Source organism: Mus caroli, unplaced genomic scaffold, assembly GCF_978045245.1.
Source record: "Mus caroli unplaced genomic scaffold, Mus_caroli_1 scaffold_4, whole genome shotgun sequence".
Lineage (NCBI taxonomy): Eukaryota > Metazoa > Chordata > Mammalia > Rodentia > Muridae > Mus > Mus caroli.
The window spans coordinates 75,735,217-75,762,945 of record NW_028227259.1 but is presented as its reverse complement, the minus strand read 5'-3'; the positions used below and the strand labels follow the sequence as shown (position 1 = coordinate 75,762,945).

The window sequence follows — 27,729 nt, the reverse complement described above, 5'->3', positions numbered from 1 at the left end:
GCAGACATGAAGCTGGAGAAGGAACTGAGAGTTCTCTATCCTGATCCCCAGGCAGCAGTACCACACTGATACGGTCTTGAACATCTGAAACTTCAAAGCTTGCCCCCAAAGCAACATCCACTTCTACAAGGCCATGGCTCATAATTGTACCACTCAATCCCTATGAGCCTCTGGGGACCATTTTCTTACAAACCACACACTGCTATTAGATTACTTTTCAGTTAGTATCTCTCGCTGCAAGTTAGTATCCCTTTTCTTCCTGCATCCTTAGTCATCTCTTCTCCTGATCCCCAGGACTCTCCTTATTTGGCCCCGATGTTCCTTCTGTCCCCTTTCTACCGTTCTCCCATGTATTCATGGTGCTTGGATGGTTTTTAGAGTCAATATATCTTAGATCAGTGGTTCCAACCCCAGAACCCTTAAAAAAATACTGGTGTCTTCTGAAGACTAGAGCAGCTGAAAGCCATCCGCTAGCCTTAGCGCCCTTGGATTGACTTCTGTAGCCTCCTCTCTCCCCCACTTCTATCTTCTGCCTCATCTTTGCTTGGGACTCGGGACTGTTCCCTTCCTGTGTATTGAAATCAAGGTCTTCATTTTAGATCTGGAGGTTTTGTTTTTTTTTTTCTTTTGTACAAAGAATTTTTATTTCTTTGTCTGTTACTATCTTGAAATCTTCACTGGTGAGAAATTAAACTATATATGCAGATAGACTGGTAGCCCTCCTTTGTGTTCACCCCCAGAGGAGGTAATTATTGGGTCACAGGCATTGTTTCTCCGCAGTAACTCTCCTCCCCTGCCTGGGTAATTTTGAAGCAAGATCCCACACATTTGCCTTTTCAGTATGAATCCTTAAGTCTCTGTATTTCAGTATGAAAGACTGTAAAGCTCAATCTATATTGTCATAGCTGAGTCCAAGTTTTCTCGGGCTGTTTTAAAAACAGGTGATTTGATTGGACGAGGACTGGTAAGCCCCTCCTCCCCATTGCACTTGTATGATTCTTGAAGTGGTTCCCCTTGTGCCCTGTCTCCCTCCCCTTTTTGTTTCTGGAAAACAGTGAGTAGCTTGGGGCCTCTTTAGATGTGGAGGTTCCTGGCAACAGCCCTGTGAGCCAGTGAGATGCTCTCACCTGTCCTCTGTGTCTCCTGAGACCTGGTACAGAGCTTGGGTCTTGATTCTTATATTAAGAATCATATTAAGGTCTGATGACTTTAGTCAGGTCTGTGTGTGTCACCAAGTGTCTGTCTAGGGCTTACACCAAGTATCCACCCCCTCAAGCCCTCCCCCAAAGCGTTGCATACCAGTGGCAATCAGGTCAACTGCTGGAAGGTGTTTTTTTTTTTTTTTTTCCTGTAATGTTAGTTTGTGTTTGAAGACCTTCACCTTTCCTCTCTCGTGGCTTAGACAGCTGCTAAGGTAAAGGTAAAGGAACTAGTCAATGTAAATGAATGGCCTAGGTTATGTTCTAATAAAACTTTATTTACAAAATTGGTTTTGCCCCCTTGTTTTGGGGACTCTGGAATTACACAGGGGGTTGTAAAACAGTGGTACTTAACATTGTATCCTTTGTAGTGTAATAGACAGTACTTGTTTCCCTGGTGGGATAGCTTCTTCAATAGTTTCTTTGCTACCTAGATAGACATTTCCTCCCCATTCCTGGTGTCCAGCAGCCTCTCTCCAGGGAGTCCTAATTCTTTTTTGCACAGTGGAATGCTAAGAACACCATGCAGGTTCTAGGGGTTCTCTTATAAACTGGTACTTCCTGTTTGGTTTCAGATTCCTGATTTGTTTTTTCACTGTATGCTAATATGAATTTCTTTCAGCTACAGATCTGGTAGGCTTTGTAGGAATAATACGGCTAGAATGCTAAATAATTACCTATATACAACAGTCTCAGCCATAAGAGACTCTGTCTGGCCTTTTGTTTTCTTAACAATGTATCTGTGACTCTGGACATGGTGACTCATTATCACTGCATTTGGGAAGCTGAGGCAGGAGGCTTGCTGTGGGTTTGAGGCCAGCCAGGCTTATGTAACAAGACCAGGCAACCAGGCAAACTTACTGGACGTGGTGGGGGTGCCTTTAGTCTTAGTTCTCAGGAAGCACGGACAGTTGCATCTTTGTGAGTTGGAGGCCAGGCTGGTCTATAGTGAGTTCAGGACTAGAGCCAGCCCAAGCTACACAGTAAGACCCTCCTGTCTCAAAACCAACCAACCAAAAACATTCCCAAACCAATCAACCAGCCAAACAAATAAAACCGTATTGAAGCCAACAAATAGACAATGCAGATGTCTGTGATCTTCCCCCCCCCGTTGTGTGGTGTCTGTGGGACGCCCCCATGGTGTGTGAAATGACAATCCTTTCACTCAGTACACGTGTGTGAATGCCCGCCATTTGCTTATCTATCCTCCAGATGGTGGAATTAAGTTGCCCTGACTTCTTCTGCATGCCTTTGGTAGACATTGTGTGCTTTATTTATTTTCTCTCACACATACTCTGGAGTGGAATAAGTAAATCGTTTTTTGGACGCAGGGCTCATGGCCCTAAGAACAGCAAAAGAACTGCAAGCATCAGTTATCCATTGCTCGGTGACCATTTTTTTTCCCCCAGAGTCCCAGCCTTCCATGGTAAACTCCATCATCTGACAGTTGGTGTCAGTCCTTCTAGCCAGAGCCTCTCATAAACTGCCATGGTAATATTTTCTGGGACAACAGTCATTTCAGCCCGGGGGTGGGGGTGGGGGTGCGGGGTGTGTGTGTCACAGAATCTTCTGCGCTGTGTTCCAGCTCACTTTTTCAACCTTTGGCTGGATTCAGATCCTTTCTGGCTCTGGGTCAGAAGTTTATTTCTTTTTTTATTTTTTTAGTGCTGGAGATTAAACCCAGGGCTTCCCAAGCTAGGCATGCACATAGCACAGTAGTTACCCACCTTGACGGTATCTATGTGAACACTGCAATTCAGTGGCACCAAGCGCACGCTCCCTGTTAGAGCTCAGTCATCGGCCTCTCCTGCTTGCAGAACCTTTTCCTGGTCCACAGTTGAGCTGAGTGAACGGATTGAATTTTGTATCCATTCAGTCGGATCTAACTCTCCTCCACTCACCCATACCCGCCCTACCAACACAACCATGGTGTTCCTGCGTTACTCTGTTTAGAGCCGGACTACCTCAGAGTGGAGTCATGTCAGCTTTTCTCTTGGCTTAGTTCCCTCAGCATAATGCTATCGAGGTCATTTACATTGTGGTGGTGAGTATCAGAACTTTCTTCTTCTTCTTCTTCTTCTTCTTCTTCTTCTTCTTCTTCTTCTTCTTCTTCTTCTTCTTCTTCTTCTTCTTTTCTTCTTCTTCTTCTTCTTCTTCTTCTTCTTCTTCTTCTTCTTCTTCTTCTTCTCCTTCTCCTTCTCCTTCTCCTTCTCCTTCTCCTTCTCCTTCTCCTTCTCCTTCTCCTTCTCCTTCTCCTTCTCCTTCTCCTTCTCCTTCTCCTTCTCCTTCTCCTTCTCCTTCTCCTTCTCCTTCTCCTTCTCCTTCTCCTCCTCCTCCTCCTCCTCCTCCTCCTCCTCCTCCTCCTCCTCCTCCTTCTCCTTCTCCTTCTTCTCCTTCTTCTTTTAAGGCTGAACAGATGCATTGTGCTCAGATACCATAGTAAAGCAAACCCTGCTGCAGGGGCTGAGTTGTCTTTTTTGCTGCCTTTGTGATGCTTTTCTGTGAACACTGGTATTCTACCACCTTCTGTTTTCACAGCAAAGTCTCCAAGCCCACTCCATGCTATAGAAGAGGGATTGTGTAAGGTTGTGAATAGCAGGACAGATACACCATAACAATCATTCTCTGTGTAGTTAGGCCAACAACTGGTTATACTTATTTTATTTTGAAGTACAATAGCTTATAGGATGTATTGTTATTTTTATAGTTATCTATAATAGCTTCATGGGCCCCCAGACATATCCACAAAAGAAGGGATATTGAAAGGAGTGACTTCCTATTGTTTTCCTCTTATAAGGAACCATTTGAAAATTTCAGTTGATTTGTTGAAGTATAAATAGGTTGGGCTTCAGGGATGGCTTAGCAGTTAGGAGTGTACTTGTTGCCCTTTCAAGAGACTGCAGTTCAGCTCCCAGCCAGCACCTGTGGCTGTTGGCCCGCAGCCTGTAACTATAGTTCCAAGGTATCTAAGACCCTCTTCTGGCCCCTGTTAGGGGGAGCACATATGTGCTTGACGGCATACACACACACACACACACACACACACACACACACAGGCTATGTTCTTATCTCTCTTTTTAATATGTATTGTAGTGTGTTATATACCTTGCTTTCTTTGATATATCCCGAAGATCATTCCTTACCCATTTTCATGCGTCTTTTCTACATCCATATAACACCTCAGAGAATTTGAGTTGTTCCTAATATAAATTTTACTACAGTGAATATACACTTGACATTTTAAATTTTACTCTGTCACACTTCAGGCAGGTGCTTAGAAGTGGATTTACAAGGTCAGAGGCTAAGTGATTTTGCCCTTTTATTGGATATCTATCCCGAGAATTAGACTTCGTTTTCTCATCAGAGCAGTGGATGCCTGTTTATACATACCCACCTATGTCATAAAATACATTTTCAAACCTTTGGGAGTTTTGCTAAGTTAATTTCCAACCTCCGTTCGGATGAGGTTGTTTTTGTATAGTAAAGATGCGTTTGTATTTCTGCCTCTTACCTGTTCACTGATTTCCTTCCTGTAAGCAGAGATATTCTCTAATCTGCTTCCTGCCTGCTTCACTCTTTTCTCATCCTTTCGCCATTAGTGGTACTCATACTTTCCTGATCATTTGATGTTTGATAGTTTGATAGTAGGCTTTTTTTGTAAATGAACTCGGTGAGCATCGCTGGAGTGCCTGCCAGGGTTTGAAGTCCTGTGGCTTGGCACTAGGTGGCAGGCCATAATCCCAGTCCTTAGGCATCCTCAGGCAGTGGTCTCCTGGGGGAGTCCATATTAAACACAGCTCTAGTGTGCGGTTAATGTGCTCAGAGAGAATTCAAGGGTCGGGGCATTATTAGATTGGAGAGGTTACGGGTTACAGTTTGATGAATTGACATTTAAGCTGAGATTTGAGGGGTGGTCAGGCCTAAGCAGATGAAAAAAGCCACAGGGAACAGTAGGCAAGGATGCCGAACCAGAAGGGAATCCTCCAGTAGAGCGCCTGGCTAGCTGGAGGGAGCCATCTCATCGGCTTTGCAATCCCACCCCCGACCCTCCCAACACACACCAGGAAAAGTGAGGCCCAAGGCTGGAGCAGGTAGAATGCAGGGTGAGGACCCTCCCGAGCCACCTCCTGAGGCCCTGTGAGAGAGCTCATCTTCATCATCAGCTTTGACTGGATTTAAAACCAAGGTTGGCACACATCTCCCCAGGTCTGAGCATATTTCCAGAGCGATTACGGAGGAAAGGAAGGGACCTACCCGGGCCACGTCCTCATGTGCTGAAGTTCTAGGCTGAATAACAAAGTAGGGCAGGAGAGTGAACTGGATACCAGCACCTTCCCCTCCTGAGCTACAGAAACTCGAGGAAGCCATGCCTGTCACTAAGAGTGGACTGTAGGCCACACTTCTGTCACATCCTCACAGCACTGAGGAGAAAAGTAACCAAGATGACCTGTGTGTCATATCTGGGGAAAATACCCTGACCCTCTCGGAGTCTAGGATCCTAGTCTGGCGAGTCACCCACAAGGGCGGGCCTTCCTTCTTTAGTAATCACCCTTATAAGGATAATTCCCTACAGGCTTGCTGACTCTGGATCTCATCTGGTTGGCTACTGAGGTCACAGCATGCATTCGTGTATTATCTTTAGAAATAGGTCAAAATAAAATATAAAGGTGAAAAGTCACAAGACCCCTGCAGCCACACGGGCCATCATGGGAAGAAGAGGTGCGTGCAGATTCAGGCCAGCAGCCATACGCAGACAGACGCATTTGCAGAGCGATGGCGCCTGCTCATTCACTTGTGACGTTATTTTAGTTCCATTTCAGGACCAAACCCATTCCTTGTATCTTTACATCTGTGGTCTTCAGAAAGTTCTCCCTATCCTGGTTGGATAGAAAAACAAACGTTCCACCCTGTTTTAGCTCTTACCCACTAAGAGGCTTCAGAAGCAAACTTAGAGATGGCAGATCACTTACTCGTGGGCGCTGTTCCTCACTGGTAGAGGGCATGTGTGGTGTGCTCTGCGTTTGACCCCAGCCTGACCTAGACAGGGTCTAGTAGTGTACCTCCGTAATTAATCCCAGCACTCAGAAGGCGGAGACGGGAAGATCAGAAGTTCCAAACCAGGGTGCCCAAGTTGAGGCTCTGTTTTTAAAAAAAAAATAACAAACCAAAAACATAACAACAAAAACCTGTTCTCTAGTGCTTCCTCTCTCAGCAGCTTCACTGAGGAAGAATGATGTTTTGCTTGGGAACCAGGCATCACAGTATCTTAGGTTCCCCGTGCTCCCTTCTTGGGGTCAGCCAAGCAACCATAGTGTTTTCTTTCCTTCTCCTCAGCCTAGGCTTCTCTCTTGACATATCTGTCCACCCCCTTTCCCCTTGTTGCGTAGAGGCTCACTCCTAACCATTCCCCCTAATCCGCTTACGACCCCGTCAGTCAGATTGATTTATTTTTGACCTACATACCCTGTTTTCCTTTGTTGCTACCGCCAACTCTAAGATTTCACCACAGTCTCTGTTATGTCAGAAGCACCCATGGGTTGATGTGGAGTCAGAAGAACTGCGTATTTCTCATTTCAGAACTGATAGGCCTGAAAAGGATTCTGGTGAGACTCGTGGGGTTAGGAGGGGGTGAGTCGAGGGGAGTCTCTTTAAGAGGAGACAAGTCTCAGGTGTAGTGCCGCAGGCACCTTGAGTAGAACCTTCCGGAAGTGACCTTATTCCACCAAAAAGCCTTACTTACTTGCCTTTTGAAGCCATCTTTACACTTCAGCACACATGAAATATCGCCTGTCTCTCCACACTGCTTTGACAAAAGTGTGTGTGTATGGCAGTATCCACGTTCTGGGGAAGCCAGAACACTAGGTGTTCAGTTTTCACGTGGCAGAGAATGACCAATAAAGCCATAACAACGGAGCGTATTGGCATGTACCTGTGCTTTCCCCAGCCCCTATGACGACATTTCGAAGGATCCTCCTCCCGACTGATTTCTAGATTAACAGTGATCCTTTGTGTATTAGTAAGGCAGGCTTACTCGGCGCTCAAGTGGGATTTTGTTTGTCTATCAGGGCCAGTCGGCAATGTTTCTTCTGTGACAAGATGGGACGGTTGCTCATTAGTGATAGCCTGCAAAATGACTTTATCTTTTGTTTAAAAAAAAAAAAAAAGCCTTCTCCGTTACTGCTCATTCACACCTTAGTCTTCTCCTCGTCTCCTTTCCCCCTCTTTCTTCTTCTAAATGAGTCTGCTGCTTTGACTGCATTGTCGTGTCTTAGCATTCCGTAACCGGGCCACTGATGACAGCTGTGTCTGACGAGGCCATTTTTCTGGACTCATAATGGAAATGTCTTTTGTTGAGGGGTGATGTTTGCTGATTTTCTTTTACGTAAGAGTTTTCAGGTATTAACCTTTTCATTTGCTTTGGCCTACCTATTGAGTTAAAGAACTGCTTTTTGTCTGTTAGTCTTTCTGGATGTAATGAAGGGGATGTGTGGTTATGAAAATTTTGGTTCCTTACCAGATGGGTTTATTTTTGGGATCTGAAATGTAGGAAAGCAGAAACCTTTTAAACCCTTTCAAAAAGCAAAAAGACACATTACAGTGCCTTAAACATTCTGACAGCGTTGGCAGTAGTATCTTGCTTATATTAAGGTCAAACATTATAAGGGAAGTTTTATAATGAACTTTGCTTAAGATGAAATTAGGATTTTTGAGACTTAGCTTCTGGGAACAGGATTTTAGAGTTTTCAAAAATGATTTTGAAACATTAGGTGTCCATAGAGTAAGAAACAAATTCCCATGTGCTGCTGATCCCCACTAATATTGCTTATGGTTTAGAGTGATAAAGGAAGTTTTTCTTTATAAAATGGCAAGTCTACAAAGCTGACAAGTGCTGTGTAGCTCCTGGTTCGATGGGTTTGTAAAGGCTTCAAGAGTAAGATCAACGAGATTGCACTCCAGGTAGGGCTTGTGTAACTGGCAGCCATGCTGAAGAAACCTGCCAAGGTGGGAGACATGACTCAGGTCCTCCCTTGGTCCTCTCCAAGTCTCCTCTCTGCCCCCATTTATAGAGCCACACCCGAATTAGTTTTTAGTACAATCACAGTGTGACTTCAGAAGCACGGCCTATTAAAAAGATGGCTTTTGTCTCTTGTTTTCCCAACAACCTCATTTGCACATTCTAGAATGTTCTCCCACAGCGAGGTTAAGAAGGATGGTCTGAGAACCAGGTGAGTCGTACACTCCAGGGCACACTCTGCAGGGACCCCCGTTCTAGTTCACATTTGCCTGCCCTCCGTGTAGGGCGTGGCTTGATGGACAGATGGGCTGCTCCCATGCTCTCCTCTGCTCCTGGCGCCCAGTTTCCAAAAGGCCTCAACAGCATTGCTTTACTGCTCACATGTCTCCAGTACATCTTCCAGTTAATGTTTAATTTTGCCTGACTGATTCCAGGGTATGCCAAAATCCTCAGTGAGAAGAGCTACATGAGCCCAGAAGTGAAGCTGGTCCAGAGACCACACTCGAGGCGTTTATTCAGATGACTAAATTTTAGGACACTGAGCCAAGTGTCCTAATAGTGTCTCAACACTGAGCATGGAGTAAGGCAGAGGGGTCCACAGACGATGATTCGAGTGGACAGGTTTTCATATAAGCCACAGTGCCGACAGCTGATCCTTCCAGGGCTTGCCAGGCCTACCCTCCAAGGTGGATGCAGCCGACGTGTGGACAGTCACGGTGTTGAGGCCTGTAAGTGGCATTCTTCAGGAAGCACATGCTGTAGACTGGAGATCACATTTAAGAATCATGGCTGAAATGCCACGGTCGCTTCCCTTCATGACAACGTTGGTCCACCAGACTTGAATAATTAGATCTCAACAACAAGGATTGGATTTAGTCTGTGAAATATAAAGTAATCTCTGATTTGCCAGTCACAGCATGGTTTCTTTTAGTTTCTTTGGTTTTGAGAGTTCTGATCACACGAGAATATATTGGAGTTACAGAATCTGATGTAAATCCACATAGCAGCGCATTCTGTTAAGAGAGCCAGATGTTCAGTATTTCAAGGTCACTCACCAGTGTTCTCTCAGTTCCCCTGTCTGTAAGGTTGAACATGTACAAAGGCTGTGGTTAGCTGGATTAAAATGAAGGCGTGCGTGTGGAGCGCCAGCCGCAGCTCGTCCCGCCTAGTGGGCTGTCGGCGACAGGTGCTGGTTTTCTCGTTGTGCTCTTAATTAGCTTGAATTTCTAGGGTGTCATTTCTTAGGGTGCAGTGAACCAACTCTCAATTCTCCCCTCCTGTATTTGTAGCTTTCTTAGACCAAAGTTAGCCACCGTGAAGAGTGGAGCCTGTTTGTGGGTGGAGTCGGAGGGGTGTTGCTGACTTCCGTTCAGGGGTGGGGTGGGGGTTCCCCCAGTTAAGGGTTGTGCTCTGTAAGAGGAGAATTCAGTTTTGTGGCATGTTTTTTTTTTTTTTTTTTCCTGTATGGTCATATGCAGTGACCAAACCAACTCGGAATGTTTTGTTACTAACTTTGAAATTCGTTATTTTCTGTGTAGGGGATGTTGATCTGAATAAATTACTGATTATCTTTTACAGATTTCTAGGGAGGAACCACTAATCAGTACTCAGCACAATCCTGTCTTTCATAAACGTGGGGAGGAGGCAGCAGCACACAGCCACTTCAGAGGGCAGAGCCAAGAGTCGTTATGTAACCTGGGTACATGATAGCATCTGGCTCTAGGTCCAGGCACACTGGGGGGCTGTGCTGGGGAGACTTACAGTGAGGAGGTACTGTCTATTGAGCTTGACTATGTAACTTAAAAGGCCTTTAAAAAGTCAGCCTCTTGGAGTGGGAGACGATTCTGGGAGGAGTTAAGGGAAGGACTGGGAGGCGAATACGGTCAAAATTAATTGTGTGCCTCAGCTCTGCACATAGAAGCAAGAAGCATTTGGAGCTCTAAGTTGTTTCCGAAGTTAGTCTCTGTGTGGAAAAGGCTATCTCCTCTCAAAGACTTCTGCCAGAGCGCCTAAAACACATGCCTATCGATCTTTTGTCTGTAGACCCCTTGAAGGTGGCTCCTGCCGCTAACTGGCACTCATTGTAGATTCTAGGAGCTCTGTTGGAGAGACACACTGCTCCTGGCTGGTGGGAAGGCCACAGCAGTAGGCAGTTTAGAGATGCCCTTAAGAAGAAGACAGATTCTCAGGCAGCCTGTTTGACCTTGATGTGGCCAGGGATGACGGAGTCCCAAGTCTCCACCTCTCAGATGCTGGTTTGTGCGTGGGTACCAACATGTGTGGTCCTGGGGATCAAATCAAGCTAGGGACTCTGTGCGTTCTGGCAAGTGTTCTGCCAACTGAGCTATATTCCCAGCTGTAAAGATACATTTCTCCTTTAACAATCCTTGATATCTAACACTCCCTCCACCTCCCTACCCCCACACTCACCATCTATAGGGCATCCTGTTATTCTTATTTTTCTTCCTTTCTTTCCTTCTTTTCTCTTTTCTTTTCTTTTCTTTCTTTCCTTTCTTTTCTTTCTTTTCTTTCTTTTCTTTCTTTCTTTCTTTCTTTCTTTCTTTCTTTCTTTCTTTCACCAACGAAAACTTTTTATTTATTTATTTACTTTGGTTTTTTTCCGAGACAGGGTTTCTCTGTGTAGCCCTGGCTGCCCTGGAGCTCACTCTGTAGACCAGGCTGACCTCGAACTCAGAAATCCGCCTGCCTCTGCCTCCCAAGTGCTGGGATTAAAGGCGTGCGCCACCACGCCCTGGCTGTCCTGGAACTCACTATGTAGACTAGGCTGGCCTCAAACCCACAGAGATCCACCTGCTTCTGGCTCCTGCTGGGATCAGAGGTGTGCACTCAGCAAGAGTCTATGTCTTGAAAGCCTGCTTTGGTTAGGAGCAGCGATTCACATTTAGAAAGGAAGACTGAGGCGCATCAGGGCTTTGGAGTTGCCCCCATAAAGATCAATGTTTGGAAGTTGCAGAAACATCTTCACTTGAAGATCAGAAGTCACATTTTTTTTGGGGGGGGGGGTAAAATTCTAGATGTTTTCCAGGCAATTTAATGTGAAATGTCAAGGTCACAGAAAAAGTTATAGAAAAGTAAATCTGTGTTGTAATTTTCAGGAGATGATGAGAAATCTTGTGTTCATATTTTTATAGAATCACAAAACTACAAGGAATTGCCTTATTGTTCTTATCAAACATGATTATGGATACAAATCAAGAACTCTTAAGTAGAGTTCCCTGTCCCTATGCAAATTAGACCATAAGTGTACTGGCTAGTTTTGTGTCAACTTGACACAGCTGGAGTTATCACAGAGAAAGGAGCTTCAGTTGGGGAAATGCTTCCATGAGATCCAACTGTAAGGCATTTTCTCAATTAGTGATCAAGGGGAAAGGCTCCTTGTAGGTAGGACCATCTCTGGGCTGGTAGTCTTGGGTTCTATAAGAGAGCAGGCTGAGCAATCCAGGGGAGGCAAGCCAGTAAAGAACATCCCTCCATGGCCTCTGCATCAGCTCCTGTTTCCTGACCTGCTTGAGTTCCAGTCCTGACTTCCTTGGTGATGAACAGCAGTATGGAAGTGTAAGCCCAATAAACCCTTTCCTCCAACTTGTTTCTTGGTCATGATGTTTGTGCAGGACTAGAAACCCTGACTAAGTCAATAAGCAACGATTGAAAGTTAATGGATACAGGAGCAGCCCTGATACCTTTGAGAATTTTTGTTTGTTCATTTTTTTGGACAAGAAATTGTTTTCAAGACAAAAAGTAGATGGTCTGTGCAGCTAAGAGCTGTTTGACTGGGGACTGACGGACAAAGGACACAGGTCATATCTGGGTGGTGAAACTTACTGGTTTTTTTCCTTTTGTATTGGGCCTATGTTTTTGCTTATCTTTTTTTTTTAATTATTAAAAAAACAAAAAAATAGGATCATGAACAAGCCTTAGAATAATGTTAAGTGAATTGTTTTTGTCTCTTTTATGGACACTTTGCTCTGTGGGGGTTTTTATGTGTATCACATTCATGTTGACATATATGAACACACACACACACGTTAACAATTAAATACACACACACACAGTTTAGAGCTTGTTTATGAGTCTTGAAATAATATACAATGAGATTGAGCTATGCCCAGTAGTATGTGGGTAACTTCTATTTCAGCAGCGAGACTTTGACAGTTACACATAGTTTGCATACTGTCAGTTGAATGTAACACATGTTTCTTTCGTGCTCTTACTATTTATAGGAAAGCCATTTTTCTAGGGTCTGGGGGAGGGGAGGGAACTCAAGCCCCAACCTCTCTTCTCTGAACCACAAGGTTCTATAGCAGGAAGACGCTGCAGAGGTCTCTCTCGGGAGAGCGTCTAGACACTAGCTCCTCGAATCCCACCCACTCACTGTAACCTGCCCAAGGCTCAGTAAATGGGAGGAGATTTAGCGCCCCCTCCAGCCCCCCACCCCACAGCCAGTCTAAGGAAATTATTTTAGCCGAGAATGATGGAGGTACTATTTTCCCTAAATAATTCAGAGACAAGAGTGCTCCAAATACCTCCTCCTGCACACATGTATACTCGGTGGTTAAAGAAAACATACTGCGAACAAACTTTTGATCTGTTTTAAAAATTGTGGTGAAGATCCTGAGAAGGGTTTATGTCTTCCTGCCCCCTTGTTGGTCAAACCTGAGTGTATTTCTTGTTCCCATTGTCCGTAGTCCTCACCACTGTCCCCTACTCCAAGGTCAAGTGCTTTCTAGTCACTTCCTCATAGAATGTCTTGGTAAAGGATGTGGGTTATCCACACCCCACCCCACCCCAACCCCTGTAAATGCTGGCCTAGTTCATCTGCCTCTGGATACAAATGAAACTCCTTGTTGCAGACTGCGAATCCGCCAGTGTTTGTGAAGTGCCTAACTGGGTACCGAGCTGTGATTTAGGCACCAAGAGAATTTGGATTATTTAATCCTGCTGCATAATAAAATGACTTATCAAATGCTCATGTGGGCACACACAGAGGCGTGATTGTGCTCTCTCAATGCACGGCATAAATACTGGAGCTGTTTTGGGGAGCCAGCACGGCATGCCGAAGGCATGGTTTGGAAAAAGGCCTTGGAGTGTGTTCTTATCTGTGGGAGCTACTGACAAATACAGTCGAGATTCTAAATGCTGGAGTTGTTTACTTCAGTTCTGCCTTGGCCTTCAATAGTTTTGGTTTTGTTCTTTTTATAATCATTGAATCATCTGCCTTCATGTTTTTATAGGTTTTTTTTTTTAAATCATCACATTAACTTTCAAAGATTAAGAAACAAAACAATGGAATTTAAAAACAAAGAAACAAAAACCCGATTTAGATGGAGGAGAGAGAACGACCTAGGTAGGCCACTCCTCGGCTTCAGTTTCCATCCAGTCCTGTGGCCGCTGTACCACTGTTTTTTATAGACCTTGACTGTTTTGATGTATGTCCTCTGTCATAACACTCCAGCCGTAAATATTTCAGGGTGGGTTCCTAACAGACAAGGACTCCCAGTTTTTTGCTGATAAAGTAGAATCTTAATCTTTTAGGGAGAATTTATAGGAACCTAGGAACACTGTAAGTGTGTGGGGGAGGGCTACCGTAAAGGAAAAGAGAGATATTAATTTTTATCGCATCATCTCTTTGTGCATGTGCACCTGTGTTTGGATATCCGAGGACATCTTACCGGAGATGTTCTTGTCATCTACCACGTGGGTCCAGGGAATTGAACTCAAGTTTTCAGGCTTGGCAGCAAGAGTCTTTACCATGAAGTAGTCTTGCTGGGGAAGAACACGATTTTTTGAAATAGAATAAATGGAACCAAGAAATTCTCAACAAGCCCTTGTACCAAAGAGCAAGACACACGTTCTGATAAAAACACCAATTAAGGCTTTTAATGCATGAAGTACAGTGGGGGTGGGGGGAGAGAGTGGTAGGCATTTTTGAGCAGCCAATGTGTGCTTGCATCCCAAGACAGGTTAGTCTGGGAAGAGAGCCAATTACATCTCATACCATTTGAAATGCAGTTTTGTTTCAAGATGCCTTCTTGAGGAGGAAAACCATGTACACAAACTGCCAATCAAGACACTGCAATATTGCACGCAGTCATGAAGACTGGAACTTAAAGTCGAGAAAGAAGCACGTGAAGACAGTATTGCTCAGTAGCCACTAGAAGTTGAAGGGAAGTATTCTCACTGTGTAAAATATTTAATGTGTAAAACAACCTAAAGCAAGTTACTACTACTGTGAATCAGTCATGATCATCTAAAGGTGTTTAGCTTTTAACATAAAGCCTGGAACTGGAGAGAGAGCCCAGCAGTTCAGACCACTCATTCTTTGAGAGGATTTGGGTTTGATTTCTGAAGCCACATAGCAGTTTACAACCTTCTATAGCTCCAGTTCCAAGAGTTCTGATACCCTCTTCTGACCTCGGTGGGTACTCATGTGTGTTGTGTACACACACACACACACACACAAGCAAAACACTCATATGCATAAAATAAGAACCATTAACATTTTTAAAAATTCCTCATATCTTTTTATGTGTAAGAAAGTGTTTTCCCTTCATGTGTGTGCATGTAATATCCTTCATTTTTGTGCATGTAATACCCTTCATGTATGTACATGTAATACCCTTCATGTGTGTGCATGTAGTACCCATGGAGGCTGGCAGAGGGCATCGGATCCCTGGAGCTGGAGGTTGTAAGCTGCCATGCAAGTGCTGGGAACCAAACCCCAATCCTCTACCAGAGCAATGACTCCTTCTAACCACCGAGCCATCCATCTAGCCTCTTAGGTCTTAGAACTTTGACACACTTTCGTCTCTTTATTGGGAAATTGTTGCAGACTTGGCTGTTTACAGCATCTGTGACATGTTAAACCAACGGAGATGGCGTACCATATATCAAGCATTACGTAAGTGCTTTTCATTTTTAATTCCCACAGTAGCCCTGAGAGATTTTCCCGTCCTTATTAATGGGTGAGTCAATGAGTGCATTCAATCATGAAGATGGAGTCACTCTATCAGGGTCTAGTCATTGCTGTGAAATGTAATTTTATCTTCAATACCTGATAAGGTACTGTATGTATTTTTTTTCCTTTGTACTTAAATATACACATTGAGTTGCAGTGTTAGTCAAGACTGTATTTGGCTCTTTTAGAAAATGATATATTTCACCTTATGAATATATCAATTTTCCCTTCCAACTGTTTTGTTCTTTGACCACTACAATATTTCATTCTCCCCAAGAATAACAGTAAATTGAATACCTTATTTTTTTTTAATACTGGATTATATAAGGTCATTTTCAAGTATGTAATGTACTTTAAGCACATTTCTCTCTGTCCCTCTATCTTCCTGGTCCCTTCCTGTTTGTTCTCTTTGTCCCTTGGACAGTTTTGTTTCTACTTTCATGCCATCTGGACATGTATAACTTATGTGTCTACCCAAAACCTGGGACCCACAAACACGAGGAAACAGACACTACTTGTCCGAGAACGGCTTCCTTTGATTGGTGTTCATACCCCCAGTTTGATCCATTTTCCTGCAAATGACACATCCTTCTTTTTATTGTTTGCAAATTTTTCATGTGCATATAATCTGCTTTGATCAAAGCCTTCTCCCTTCCCCTCACCTTCAATTTCTCCCCTACTTCACTTCTCATTTTTTCCTTCCCAATTTCACATGTTCTGCTTTTAATCTACTGAGTCCACTTAGTGTGCGTGCGTGCGTGTGTGCGTGCGTGCGTGCATGTAGGACCATAAACTGGAGGATGAGGAACCTCTCAGGGTTGGGATCCCTAAAGAAAGCTGGTCTCCTCCCTCAGCAGCCATCAGCTAGGGAGAACTTCCCGTTCCTTTCCCCTGCCCATGCTGGGTTTTGGGCTGGCTTGGTCTTGTGCATACGGTCACAGCTGCTATGAGTTCAGGTGTACAAACTCTGATCTCCTGCAGATAACTCCTCTCTCAGTATTATACTGTCTTCAGACCTCCCTGCTGCGATGGTCCCTGAGCCCTGGGGTGGGGGAAGGAGGAGGGGATGTGACGTAGATGTCCCATTTAGAGCTTCAAAAACTCCTATGCTCTGCACTTGGCCCAGCGATGGTGGTTCTCTGTGTTAATCACCCTCTACTGTAGAGAGAAGTATCTCTAGTGAGGGCTGGGAGAGTAATAAGGGCACTCACTTTTTGTAACAGGGTCTCATTATGTCGCCCCGGCTAGCCTTGATATGTACACCAGCCTGCCCCTGCCTCCTGAGTGCTGGAATTAAAGGTGTGTGTCACTGAGCCCAGCGAGGATTTCTTTTTGTGCATACATCCTTTGAAACAAACTTGCCCATGCACTTCTGATCATCTTCTAGAATTTGCTCTGAGAAATGACATTACTGGATGAAAGATGATAGATATTTTAAAGCCTTTCGATTCAAGTGGAGAGACCGAAGGTGACAAATACCATTCTTCTTTGAGTTTAGAGAAGTTGTTTCGGGGCTATAAATTTGGGAGAAGTAGGTCATCTAAATCTTCAGTGGGCATTTGTGCTTCTCTGGTTTCTTTTATGGATGTCAGACTTCACTCGGCTTGTTGGAAGCAATAAACAGAAAGAGGAAGGGAGATTTATTAAGCTGTGGCCGTTGCTTGCTTCATGACCTTGAGCTGCTACTTAATTGTCTCCCTCCCTTTAATTCAAAAGTTGGATTAGTCTAGACGATCTCTTATTGCTGAGCCACGGAGATCACCCAGCCAATAAAAGTGCTTAGCTTGCAAGTCTGAGGACCTCGTTCAATCCCCAAAACCTGTAAGAAAAAGCTGGGCGTGGTGGCTCTGGTCCCAGTGCTGGAGAAGCAGAGACAGGTAGATCCCAGAGGCTGAACGGAAAGGCTTTAGGCCAGTCAGTGAGTGATTGTATGGAAAGAGGTGGATAACATTCCAGAGTATGTCACCCGAGGTTGTCCTCTGGTCTCTACACATACATGCACATATATGCATGTGCACATGCAACTTGAACTCAAAGACATGTTAAAAACTCATTGCAAATTACTTGTATGAAAGCATACAGATTACGCTTCTGAAAATTGGCATGAGTTTTTTGTGATGTTTGCTCTTGTTGAACCATGGGGCGGTAATTAGGTAAATGAAGTTCCATGGTTTAATTTTTTTAAAAAACATAGATTCAATACATGTGCACATTAATCAGGGGCCTTAATGACCCAAATATCTGAATATCTTTCAACTACTACATTTTTAAATAAAAAGCCCCCCCACCCCCCAGTGGATAACATGTTTTCTTTTTGTGACAAGCAAGAACCTAAGCATTTGGACCAATTCCTTGGTAGTTTGGGGCTGGCTGCTCCGTAGGAAAAGGAGCCTGCTGCCAATCCTGAGGCTCTCACCTGGCTGTCTCAGCCCACCTGGAGAAAGAAGAGAAACAGTTTTGCAAGTTGTCCTGTGCCTTCCACAGGTGTGCCTTAATATGCATGCAAACATGCAAACACACACAGACTCAGAATAAATGCAAATCTAAACGTAAAAGAAGTGATTTTTTTTTTAAGTGATTAGGGTTCTGTTACATGCTCCTCTTGAGTGTGTCTCTTCGAGTCTTCATGCGTAACATCTGTGAAGACTTGAACTGTAGGTTTGGGTCATAACTTAAGGTGCTCGGAGAATGATTAATGAAACTAGAATGTTAGGCTCCATGGGAAATCCGGCTCAGTTATTCTGGGAAGGACGAGATTACAGCAGTATATTCTGACCGTCTAGGAGTTTGTGAGCAGTTTGAGGGCAATAGGAGAAATGGTGTGTAGTATGAATAGCATAATTTGAGAAACTGCTGTATATGGTAGTTGTCAAAAGTCAGTGTACACTTTTTTTTATGTGTGTATTGGGTATGTGCGTGTATGCACATGTGTGCTCCCATGCATGAACATGCTCAGAGGATGCCGGCTGCCTTCCTCTATGACTCTAATTCTTGAGACAAGGTCTTTCCGTGAACCTTATCACTTCAGCTAGGCTGGCTGCTAGGCGGGCGTCTGGACCCATCTGTCTCCACTCTCACATCCTCTTGCTTTTACAGAAAGTGCCCTGACCCACAAAGCCATGCCCCATTCCCTAAAAGAGGGACTCTTACTTTATTACTGATGGTTCTATCTCAAACGTTCTCAACTCCCTAAGGTTAGGCTACTGTGTGTTTTAATTATTTTCACTGATGTGTTGTTATGTATATTTGCATGTGTTGTCTACAAGGCTATGTACTTGTAAGTGCAGTGCCCAAGGAGGTTAGAGGCCTTGGATCCCTGGAGCTGTAGTCAAGGGAAGTTGTGAACTGATAGATGTGCGTGCTGGAACCCGGGCTTGGCTCTTTGGGTTTGCCTCATTGGTAGTAAGGCAAGGCCAAGTTTAGAAGATGTAAACTCTCCATTGGGATATAAGTGGTTAGAGTCTAGGGCAGCCAATCTCAACCTGTGTAGGTTGACTGACCGTTTCACAGAGGTCCACAGGTTAGATATTCTGATAGCTACATTGCGATTCATAGCAGTAGCACATTCCAGTTATGAAGTAACAATGGAAATAATGTTATGGCTGGGGGTCACCACATGAGGAACTGTTATAAAGGACCACGGAGTTAGGAAGGTGGAGAGCAGTAGACTTCACACTCTAGTCTCCCCGGTGGTTCTAGTCTACAAACATTATCAAGTGTGTGGTTTCTGCCAGCTTATGTGGGGTACGGTTACAGTAACAGTGCTAGAAGTTGGGGGTACAGGGACATTCTTGAGTTGGTGACATTCTTTCTGCATTGATTTCTTGGGACTTCTTCCATTGACCCCCGAGGTCTTCTCCTGGTGTTTAAGTGTAGCTGGGAAAAAATTTTATTGATATGTTTTTGATCTCATGCCACATAGAAATATGATAGGGAAGTTTTACTAAAGCTACACAGTCATTCATCAGTACTCAGGAAGATGCGTATACCAGCGTGCCTTCATTTGGTTCAATAATGAAACATTTCTAGAAAACTCCCTAACATTGTGAATGGAAAATCTGCTGATTGCTTTCCTTAGATCAAGTGCCATGATGCTGCTGTTCTGGGTAAAAAATGCAAAATCAACAGAATGCTGACACATTTACCTGCTGAGCTCCTGCTCTGTCAGCAGGAGGTTTGGAGGGTTTTTTTTTTTTTTTTCCCTTCTTTTCTCCCCACCCCCTTTCCTTTTTGTGGTGCTGCTTGGTTCTGCTACCTCAGATCATTATACAACATTTTTGGCAGGTTTTGTGATACAATCTGAGATTATATAGATTATACTCAGCACAGTTTGTTTCCTCATTCTATAAAATTAGAATATTGGGGCCAGCCACATGGCTCTGTGAGTAAAGGCACTTATTGTCAGACTGAAAACCTGTGTTGGCTCTCTAACAAAAGCTGATACTTGATGGAATGTGATAAAGCAACGGAGAAGTTTAAATATAAACCACTCTTAAAAAGCTATTAAAAAAAAAAACCACAGCCTTTCTAAATAATTAGACTAAAGGAGAATAGAAATTTGAATTATAAAACAATCACCATTAGGTTTTACAAATCACTAACTTTCTTTTGTCAATTAAATGGGTGGTAAAGCTTCCCTAAAAATTTTGTCTTAATGATTTCTTACTGGTCTGACTTACAGGATGCGATGATTTGCCACTTTGTTATTTGTGAGTGGGCTCTTTATATATCATGCAGTCCTTGGATTAGACAGATCATTGCAGTTTGTGTTTTCCATAACTGGTTTGGTGTCACAGGCAAGAGCTGCGATGATTGTAAGTGGGTGTGAAAACCTTTGCCACTTTGCTGGTGTAAGCACTTTTTCCCCCCGCTTTGCTCCCAAAGGCTGTGGGGGGGCTGATCTAACATTGAAAAGAGATTTACTTTTGTTTTTAATTATGGATCTATGTGTCTGCATGTTTGTCATGTGGGTGCAGTGCCCATGGAGGCTGGCAGAGGGCAGCAGAGACCTTGGAGCAAGAGTTACAGCCAGTGCTGGGAACTGAAACCCAGGTCCTTGGAAGAGGAGCAAGGACGTTAACCCCTCCTCACCCCCCAATCTCTCTGCCTCCCCCCCCTTTTTTTTTGGTTTTTGTTTTTTTAAACATCATCATTTTATGAGACCTTGTAGGACTCCTGGATGTTAATAATAGGCAGATTTCATGCCTTGGGGTGTACTTTATCTTTTTGGTTGAAGAATGATGCACTTCTAGGTTACTGGATATTTTGTATTCGAGAATAATATAAAATATATTTGAAATTAAATTTGGAGTTTCAGGTTGGAACTGTCAAGTTGGAATTTACCCTAATCTTTTTTTTTTTTTTTTTTTCCCCTGGTGGGGTAATCCTTTCTGTAACAATACGTAGGAAGGCGAGTACTTTCTACAATATTGCTTTAAGGATATATTCATGTCATTTTATGTGTATGGGTGTTTTTCTCACACACATGCCTCCACACCACGTTTGTGCCCCATGACTGAGGAAGTCAGGAAAAGGCCTCAGATCTCCAAGAACTGGAGTTATGGATGGTTGTAAGTCGCCATGTGGGTGCTGGGGATTGAACTCAGGTCTTCCATAAGAGCAACACTTGCTCTTGGTGGCTCCAGCCAGGAGTCTTAACAATCTTTACCTAAAATCTCAGCGAGCAGACTTTTCATTAACAGTAAACAATCAAGTCTTTAACACTGATCCTAAACCTCCCACATGCCGAGGGCCCGCCTGGCTCCTATCCTCATGGTTTGGCATATTCTGAGTGCACACTTATTGAAAGTGTGCTATCCAACAGCCCTCGGCTTTGTTCTCTGTCCAGTTAGCTCTGATTACTTTAGCTTATCATTTCCTACAAGAGTGCATATCGTAGAGAGACACCTCGAATGTCTTAACTGTGAAGATAGGGGTTTTTTTTGTTTTTTGTTTTTGTTTTTGTTTTTCGAGACAGGGTTTTCTCTGTGTAGCCCTGGCTGTCCTGGAACTCAACTTTGTAGACCAGGCTGGCCTTGAACTCAGAAATTTGCCTACCTCTGCCAACTGTGAAGGTAGTTAAATCTCTGGCATTTGTGCTGTAACTATTTCAAAAATTGTTTTCAAAAAGAAAAGATGTAGAGTGTTGTCTCGAGGTCCACTTTAGATCCTGGATTAAAATTAAGCACCACTGGACCTGGGAGATCTCATCTGGTCCATTACTGTGTGTGTTTACTGTGAGTCTAAGAAGCATCCTCCCGCCATGGGTGGAAGTCACATACCGGCAAGCCTGAAATTCTTTGGCTGAGTATAGAATTGGATTTAGGGTTGTCAAATACCCACTGGTCTCCTTTGACCTTTTAAAATAAAAAGTAGGGCACTGATCTCACGTACAGCTTGACCATGGACAGTTAGTTAACATACCCTCTCTGACCTTCACGGTCTCAGAAGCAACATGCTAAAAGGAAGTAGTAAAAATGGTTTTTCTTATAGAAAAAAACAAACCAGGTTCTCCAGATCAGGAAAGTGGATTTCATATGAAATGGTATGTGGAGAGACAAAAAGGAAATCTGATTAACATGCAGAAAGGCTGCCACTTCCCCCAAGAAACTCCAAACACACAAACAATACCCCTAAACCAAACAAAATGGGAGGGGGAGGAAACCCTCGGATACAGATATCTCTTCAAACCCTAGTCCTGATAAAAATGTACACACCATGGAAAACCAGAGGAATACTAACCAAATACTCTCCTGGGCAGTCAGGGATTGCATCTCTCATTCAGAAGTGAGAAGGTGAGGGTGGGAAAGGTGTGTGTCTGCCGAAGGTGCTGGAGGCTTCAGGAGATGTGTGGGGTATCCACAGAATGAGGCTGGGCTTCAGGGACATTGGGGACACCCACAGAATGAGACTGGGCTTCAGGGACATTGGGGACATCCACAGAGTGAGAGCTGGAGATGAAGAGCAAGTGCTGGGGAAGCCTGCTGTGTGGAAGCAAGGGAGAGCAGGCACCATATCCTGACGCACAGTCCATCCAAGTTGAGGTTATAGCATCCCTCCTTTGTTTTCTGAGTTGGTTTTCCATGTCTTTTTTTTTTTTTTTAACCTAGTTTTAATTTATTATCTGTATGTCTGTGACATGCATGCCTGAGTGTTGCTGCATGTGTGTCACTTTACATGCATGCGTGTCACCTCACATGTGGAGGTCATAGGATAACTGTGTGGAGTCGGTTCTCTCCACCTCTACATGAACCCTAGGGATCCACCTCAGGCCACCAGGCTCTCCGGCATGCCTTTGTGACTCAGCCATCTCGCTGGGCCTGGAGCTGTGTCAGTTCTTCCTGCATTTCGCTTTAATGGGCCTCACTTCTGTGAGTTGTCCTGAGAGAGAAGGTGAAGCCCAGTTTAAGTCTCATGAAGCAGTATGCTGTGTACAACCGTACCAGTAAGACAGAGGTTGTTATATGGGTTCTATGTACTTTGAGGGAGAAAAGATGTCATGACCCAAAGACAAGGAAAATATTAAGAATGTGCCAGAATGTTCTTTTCTTTTCTTTTCTTTTCTTTTCTTTTCTTTTCTTTTCTTTTCTTTTCTTTTCTTTTCTTTTCTTTTCTTGGAAACAGAGTCTTTCTACAAAGGCCTGGCTCTCCTGGAACTTACTATGTAGACCAGGCTGGCCTCAAACTCTTGGAGATCCTGCCTGCCTCTGTTTCTCAAGTGGTGGGACTAAAGGTGTGCACCACCACGCCCAGTCTGGGTGTGTGTGTGTGTAAATATTCATGTATTTATAGATTTGGGAATGTTTAGTGGAAAGTAAAACATTGCAGCAAGTCTCAGTCATTCTGATTATGAAAAAGTGTGATGTTTAAAACATGTATTTATTTATGAGATTTGGGGCTTTGAAGACTTGGCCTCTGCTGTGGCTTTGTCCACCATGCTTCTTAGTACATAGAATGCCACACCCTAAACACCTATAGATCTGTTAGATATGATGCCTAGTAGATACACAAGCTGTTAGACAGTGCTGTATTCTAAGGAGTGCAATGACAGTGTGTTAAACATGTAACTGAATATGATGGGGTTGTGTGTGTGTGAGGTCAGCCATCGCTTTATTAAAGCATTGCTTGGAGAAGAGGAGGACAAAAGCATATAAGCTAGAACAGAGCCAAGGAACACAGTTGCCACTCTCTAGATTCTGTTCAGTGGTTGAAGCAGATGGTTAAAAAGATGCTTGGAAATTTGAGCAGTGATTGGCAGCTGGTATTAGAAGTTACTAGTATAGTGTAGGTATTCTAATGGGCTACTGTACTAGAAAGGCCTTTGTTTTAGAGCAGAGTATACTCAAGTGTCTACACATGAAATGCTTGGTTGTCTGCCCTTTTATTTCAGCATAATCCTGGGGATGGACAGGATGTGCAGCTATGACTGAGATAGGATGATATACGGGGAGCTAATTGTTGTATTTGTGAATAATGGGAGCAGGTGCTTTTATGATGATATTCTCAATAATTTTACAGCAGTTGGAAAATTTCCAGAGTTTAAGAAAAAATAAGTAACATGTCATGATCAGAAGAGATGGTAGAACCAGGTGAATGATTGCTACCAGAAGTGGGGATGGATACAAGTTAACCTGTTAATTCTAATCATCCCTGACAGGCAAATGTTGTGTTTTGTTTTTCTTCAGAGACGAAGCCATTTATTTGAATCTGGGCAATTACCCTCTAAATGCTTAATTCTTCAAACTGCTCAAGCGTCATGCGTGCTTAGATGCTCCATGTCACCACCAAGAACTTAGCCAGGAGTGGCACTACGGTAAGCTCACAGTAAACCCTACTGCTTAAGAGTGAGGTCAAGAAAGAGCTTTTAACACCACCGTGAGTTTAGCTCTCAGCTTCGATTACAGTTTCTGTCTTAGTCACTTTTCTGTCCCGCCAACCGCGCTCCTGACATGATGAACTTAATTGTGAAGAGATTGATTTGAGCTCATGGTTTTGGAAGTTCTGGTCTGTGGATTGCTGTCTTGTTGCTTTGAACCTTTGTCTGGGGAATCAGAACGTGGGAGTAGGGAGCCAGGATCCCACCCGTTTCTTCAAGGATGATGCCCCAATGATTCCATCCTTCCCAGTAGCCTCTACCTCTCAAACTTTAGATATGTGGGGCCATTAGGAGACTTACACAGTTTTTTAAAAATTATTAATATTTTACTGTATTTTTATTATGTGCATGGGTGTTTTGCCTGCATGCACGTCTGCACTGTGTTTGTGCCTGGTGTTCATGGAGACCAGAAGAGGGCACCAGGTCCCCTAGAACTGCAGTTACAGGTGGCTGTGAGCTGCCAAGTGGTTGTTTTGGAATCAAGCCCAGGTCGTCTGGGTTTGAGCAGCCAGTGCTGATCTATCACCCCTCCAAGCCCCCACTGAGGGACATTTAAGATAAGAGCCAACAGCACATTCCACTCAAGGTTGTGATAACTAGTTCAAGTGTAAGAAGTAAATGGGGTTTCGTGACTTTTTCCTCTCATTCGGAGACTGTAATGGATAGTGTTTACCACCGGAAATGTAATGCTGTCAGCCCTACTCTGCGTCTCAGCCAGGGCTGTTCTTCAGGTAGCTGACAGTGTGCCTTCCACTTGGTTTATCAGGGATCAGCCTAGGAAGCAGATTGGGCTCAGGAAAGCTTTGTGCCCTACCCTGCAGGGAAAATTGTAGCGATGAGAACGGATTTTCCTCCTTAAACAGAAGACTAGCTGGATCGAGGCAGCGGATCTCACAGCAAACACTTGAGGGGTGAAGGGAATCTTGAGGTCTCTTCTGTGACACCCAGTGCTCCCCTTTCTGCGCCCCAGACCCCTCCTTTCTGAGATGTGAAAGTAAGGTTGAGGTTAATAGTAACCCGGCAGGTGGTTCAGAGCAACTTCCTGCCTGGCATCAGCGTCCTTCCACACCACTGTGTTACAGGGCTCCTTAGATAAGAGCCCAGAGTAGAGGCCCAAGGCAAACAGCAGACACATCGTGTAAAACCCCTGAGGTCACAGTCACCGAGCAAACACAGAATAAGAGCACCCACAGGCAGTGAGAAACCTCACGGCTTAGAGTTATGACATTGCTTCCCTTGTTTGTGGGGATCGGGTCACAGAGATTATCAGTTTTATTCCTTGTAGGCTCAGAGGAAGCTCGGAGAGAGAATGTGGTTCTTAAAAGTGCTTTATAAAAGTCAGGGGTTTTTCTAATAGAAGTACTACTTTAGGCAAAGAAATGGAAGTCTTCCTTCCCTGTTCTTCACCTAGACAGAATTCCTCCACCCGACACTTACTTGGCAACAGGGTCTCGAGTATCCCAGGCTGGCCTTGAATTCACTCTGTAGCCGGGATGATTCTGAATTTCCCATCCTTTTGCCTGCTCCTCTAGAGTGCTGGATTAAAGGCGTATTCTACCGCTCTTGGTTTACGAGGTCCTGGCCAATGACCCCTTAAGTCTTACAGTCTAGGAGCAAGGGCAGGAACCTGACTCCAAACAGACATCAGCTAGCTACTCCTTCACAATCATTTCCCCTGATGTCTGTAGTGACCGACGGCTTTGCCCCGTCTTTAGAAATGTTACATTTCACATCTATTTTCATGTCCGTTACTGGAAGAGAGCAATTGTGCATGTGTGTGCATTGCTGAGCGAATCTAAGTTTTGAAGTTATGCTGAAGGCTTCTGAAGTTCCACACAAGCAGAGTTACCTGGGCTGCTTCTGCCTTCTCTGTGTTCCCTTTGTTCCTGTCCCTCACTCTCCTGTCTGTCCCTGTAACATCGAGGTCGTGGGATTAACCCCTTGTGCTCTTTCACCATAAGGAATGGGTTATAGTTATTTCAAAAACAGGGTGTTAGTGACTACATTTATTACAGTTTATGATTCATTTCTCAGGGTTTTAACATTATGTTTTAGGTGGATCTGTTGCCAATGACTTTTTTTTTTTTAAGATTTATTTATGTTATGTATGTAAGTACACTGTAGCTATCTTCAGACACACCAGAAGAGGGCATCGGATCCCATTACAGATGGTTGTGAGCCACCATTGGTTGCTGGGAATTGAACTCAGGACTGTTAACCACCTAAGTCATCTCTCCAGCACCTTTTGATGACTTATTCTAGGTTTTCTACTATTGTGAAGAATGCTTGATTCTAAAGGGGATGTGTGTGTGTGTGTGTGTGTGTGTGTGTGTGTGTATGCACATGTTTAAAAGTCTAAGGTTTTCACTGGCTCAGCTTTACAGTCTGTGTAAGTTGTGAGATCTGGTGGCAAATTTTCAAATTGATAAGAATTATCTTTTGAGTCCAAGTTATTCTCTTGCACTCAAGATCTTAAATTTATATGAGGAAGATACACCCCAGAACAAAGCGAAATTATTTTTTTACATTATCACAGTGAAGGCTGTTAAGAGTCTAAATGTTAAACCTTATCGAAGGCTAAGCATTTTATGGCATGGGTATTGCAGTTAACACCCACTGTGGAAGGGCGCACAGATGTGGCCTGCAGTTTCAGACCGACAGTGTTCGGCTTGTTATCAGCTCAAACAGTAATGTCCTAAAAAATCAGCCTCCAAACAGCTGGTGGGCTGGCCGGCTGGGCTTTAGTACCGCCTAGGCTCACATGACGTCTCTTTGCTCTTTGCCTCAGATAGTATAGCCCTCAACGAGTCATCAAGGAAGTTGGTCCCTGGACCTGTTCGTTGTGCTTCTGGCTCTAGTAATGTAGAAGAAGCACGTTAAGATGGATTTTTTAAAGAGAGTCGTGCCTCCTGTCCTCTCGGGAGACCTGGTTTTGGATGTCAGAGAGAAGATTGAAGGAGACTCCCCCAGATTACTTAGGGTGCGAAGGCTGTGTTCAACTTCCTCTGAGAGGACAGTGGGTGACCCAGGCGAGAATAAGTGTTGTGGAAATCATGATGACAGATGTCTACATCAACAAATGGGTAAAGTAAAAAGGCGTTGCTTTAGTTCTTTCAAAAACTATCCCAGGAAAGTAAGATTTAAGTATTAAAAATATGTCCTAAAGTAACTAGAGTTAACCCAAGCCTTTGAATATTAGACGTTTTTTGTTTTGATTTAGAGAGGGAAGCAAATGATGAGAAATAGTGTCAAATCATCAAGCCTGATAACTGCAATGGTCTTTGGGAAATATTCTGAGGAAGTGTTATTTAAAAATGTTATTAAAACCCATGGTGGGGGGGTGGGGCGCAGGAATAAGATACGGAGTCTGATCTGTCCACTAGAAAAGTGACTTGTTTTTTGTTTTTAAAAAAAAAATTAACTGCTTTGTTGTAAAGATAACAAGTGTTTAGGTAGGCTGTATCTCATGGTGGAACACAGCCCGTGGAAGGCGTCTTGTGAGATGCTCAACCCTTCACAAGCAAACAAGCTGCCGCAGAGCACCCAGGATCCCCCCCATGCCATACTACATGCTTGTTGCAGAAGTCAGTTCTACACAGGGCAATGGCAAATGGAAAAACCCTCTGTTTGAAATTCCCAACCGAGGCGTTCTGAATCTTTGTTA

The 27,729-nt window shown here is 43.8% G+C and overlaps 1 protein-coding gene across 4 annotated transcripts in view; it reads left to right on the top strand.

The window, feature by feature from the left end:
- Fryl (FRY like transcription coactivator) overlaps nt 1-27,729 on the top strand; it is a 233,378-nt gene that overhangs the window by 37,590 nt on the left and 168,059 nt on the right. The window contains exon 3 of one of the 4 annotated variants that reach the window (XM_029477615.2): nt 23,875-24,002. The exons of 1 other annotated variant lie outside the window; for it this stretch is intronic. Coding sequence is in view for 2 of the 3 variants with exons in the window: in XM_085836757.1 (XP_085692883.1) it covers nt 26,947-27,148 (202 nt within the window). In the remaining variant the exon portion in view is untranslated. Of the gene's footprint in view, nt 1-23,874; nt 24,003-26,267; nt 27,149-27,729 lie in introns of those variants that run through there. 2 more of the 4 variants (XM_085836757.1, XM_085836756.1) reach the window with 2 other exon arrangements.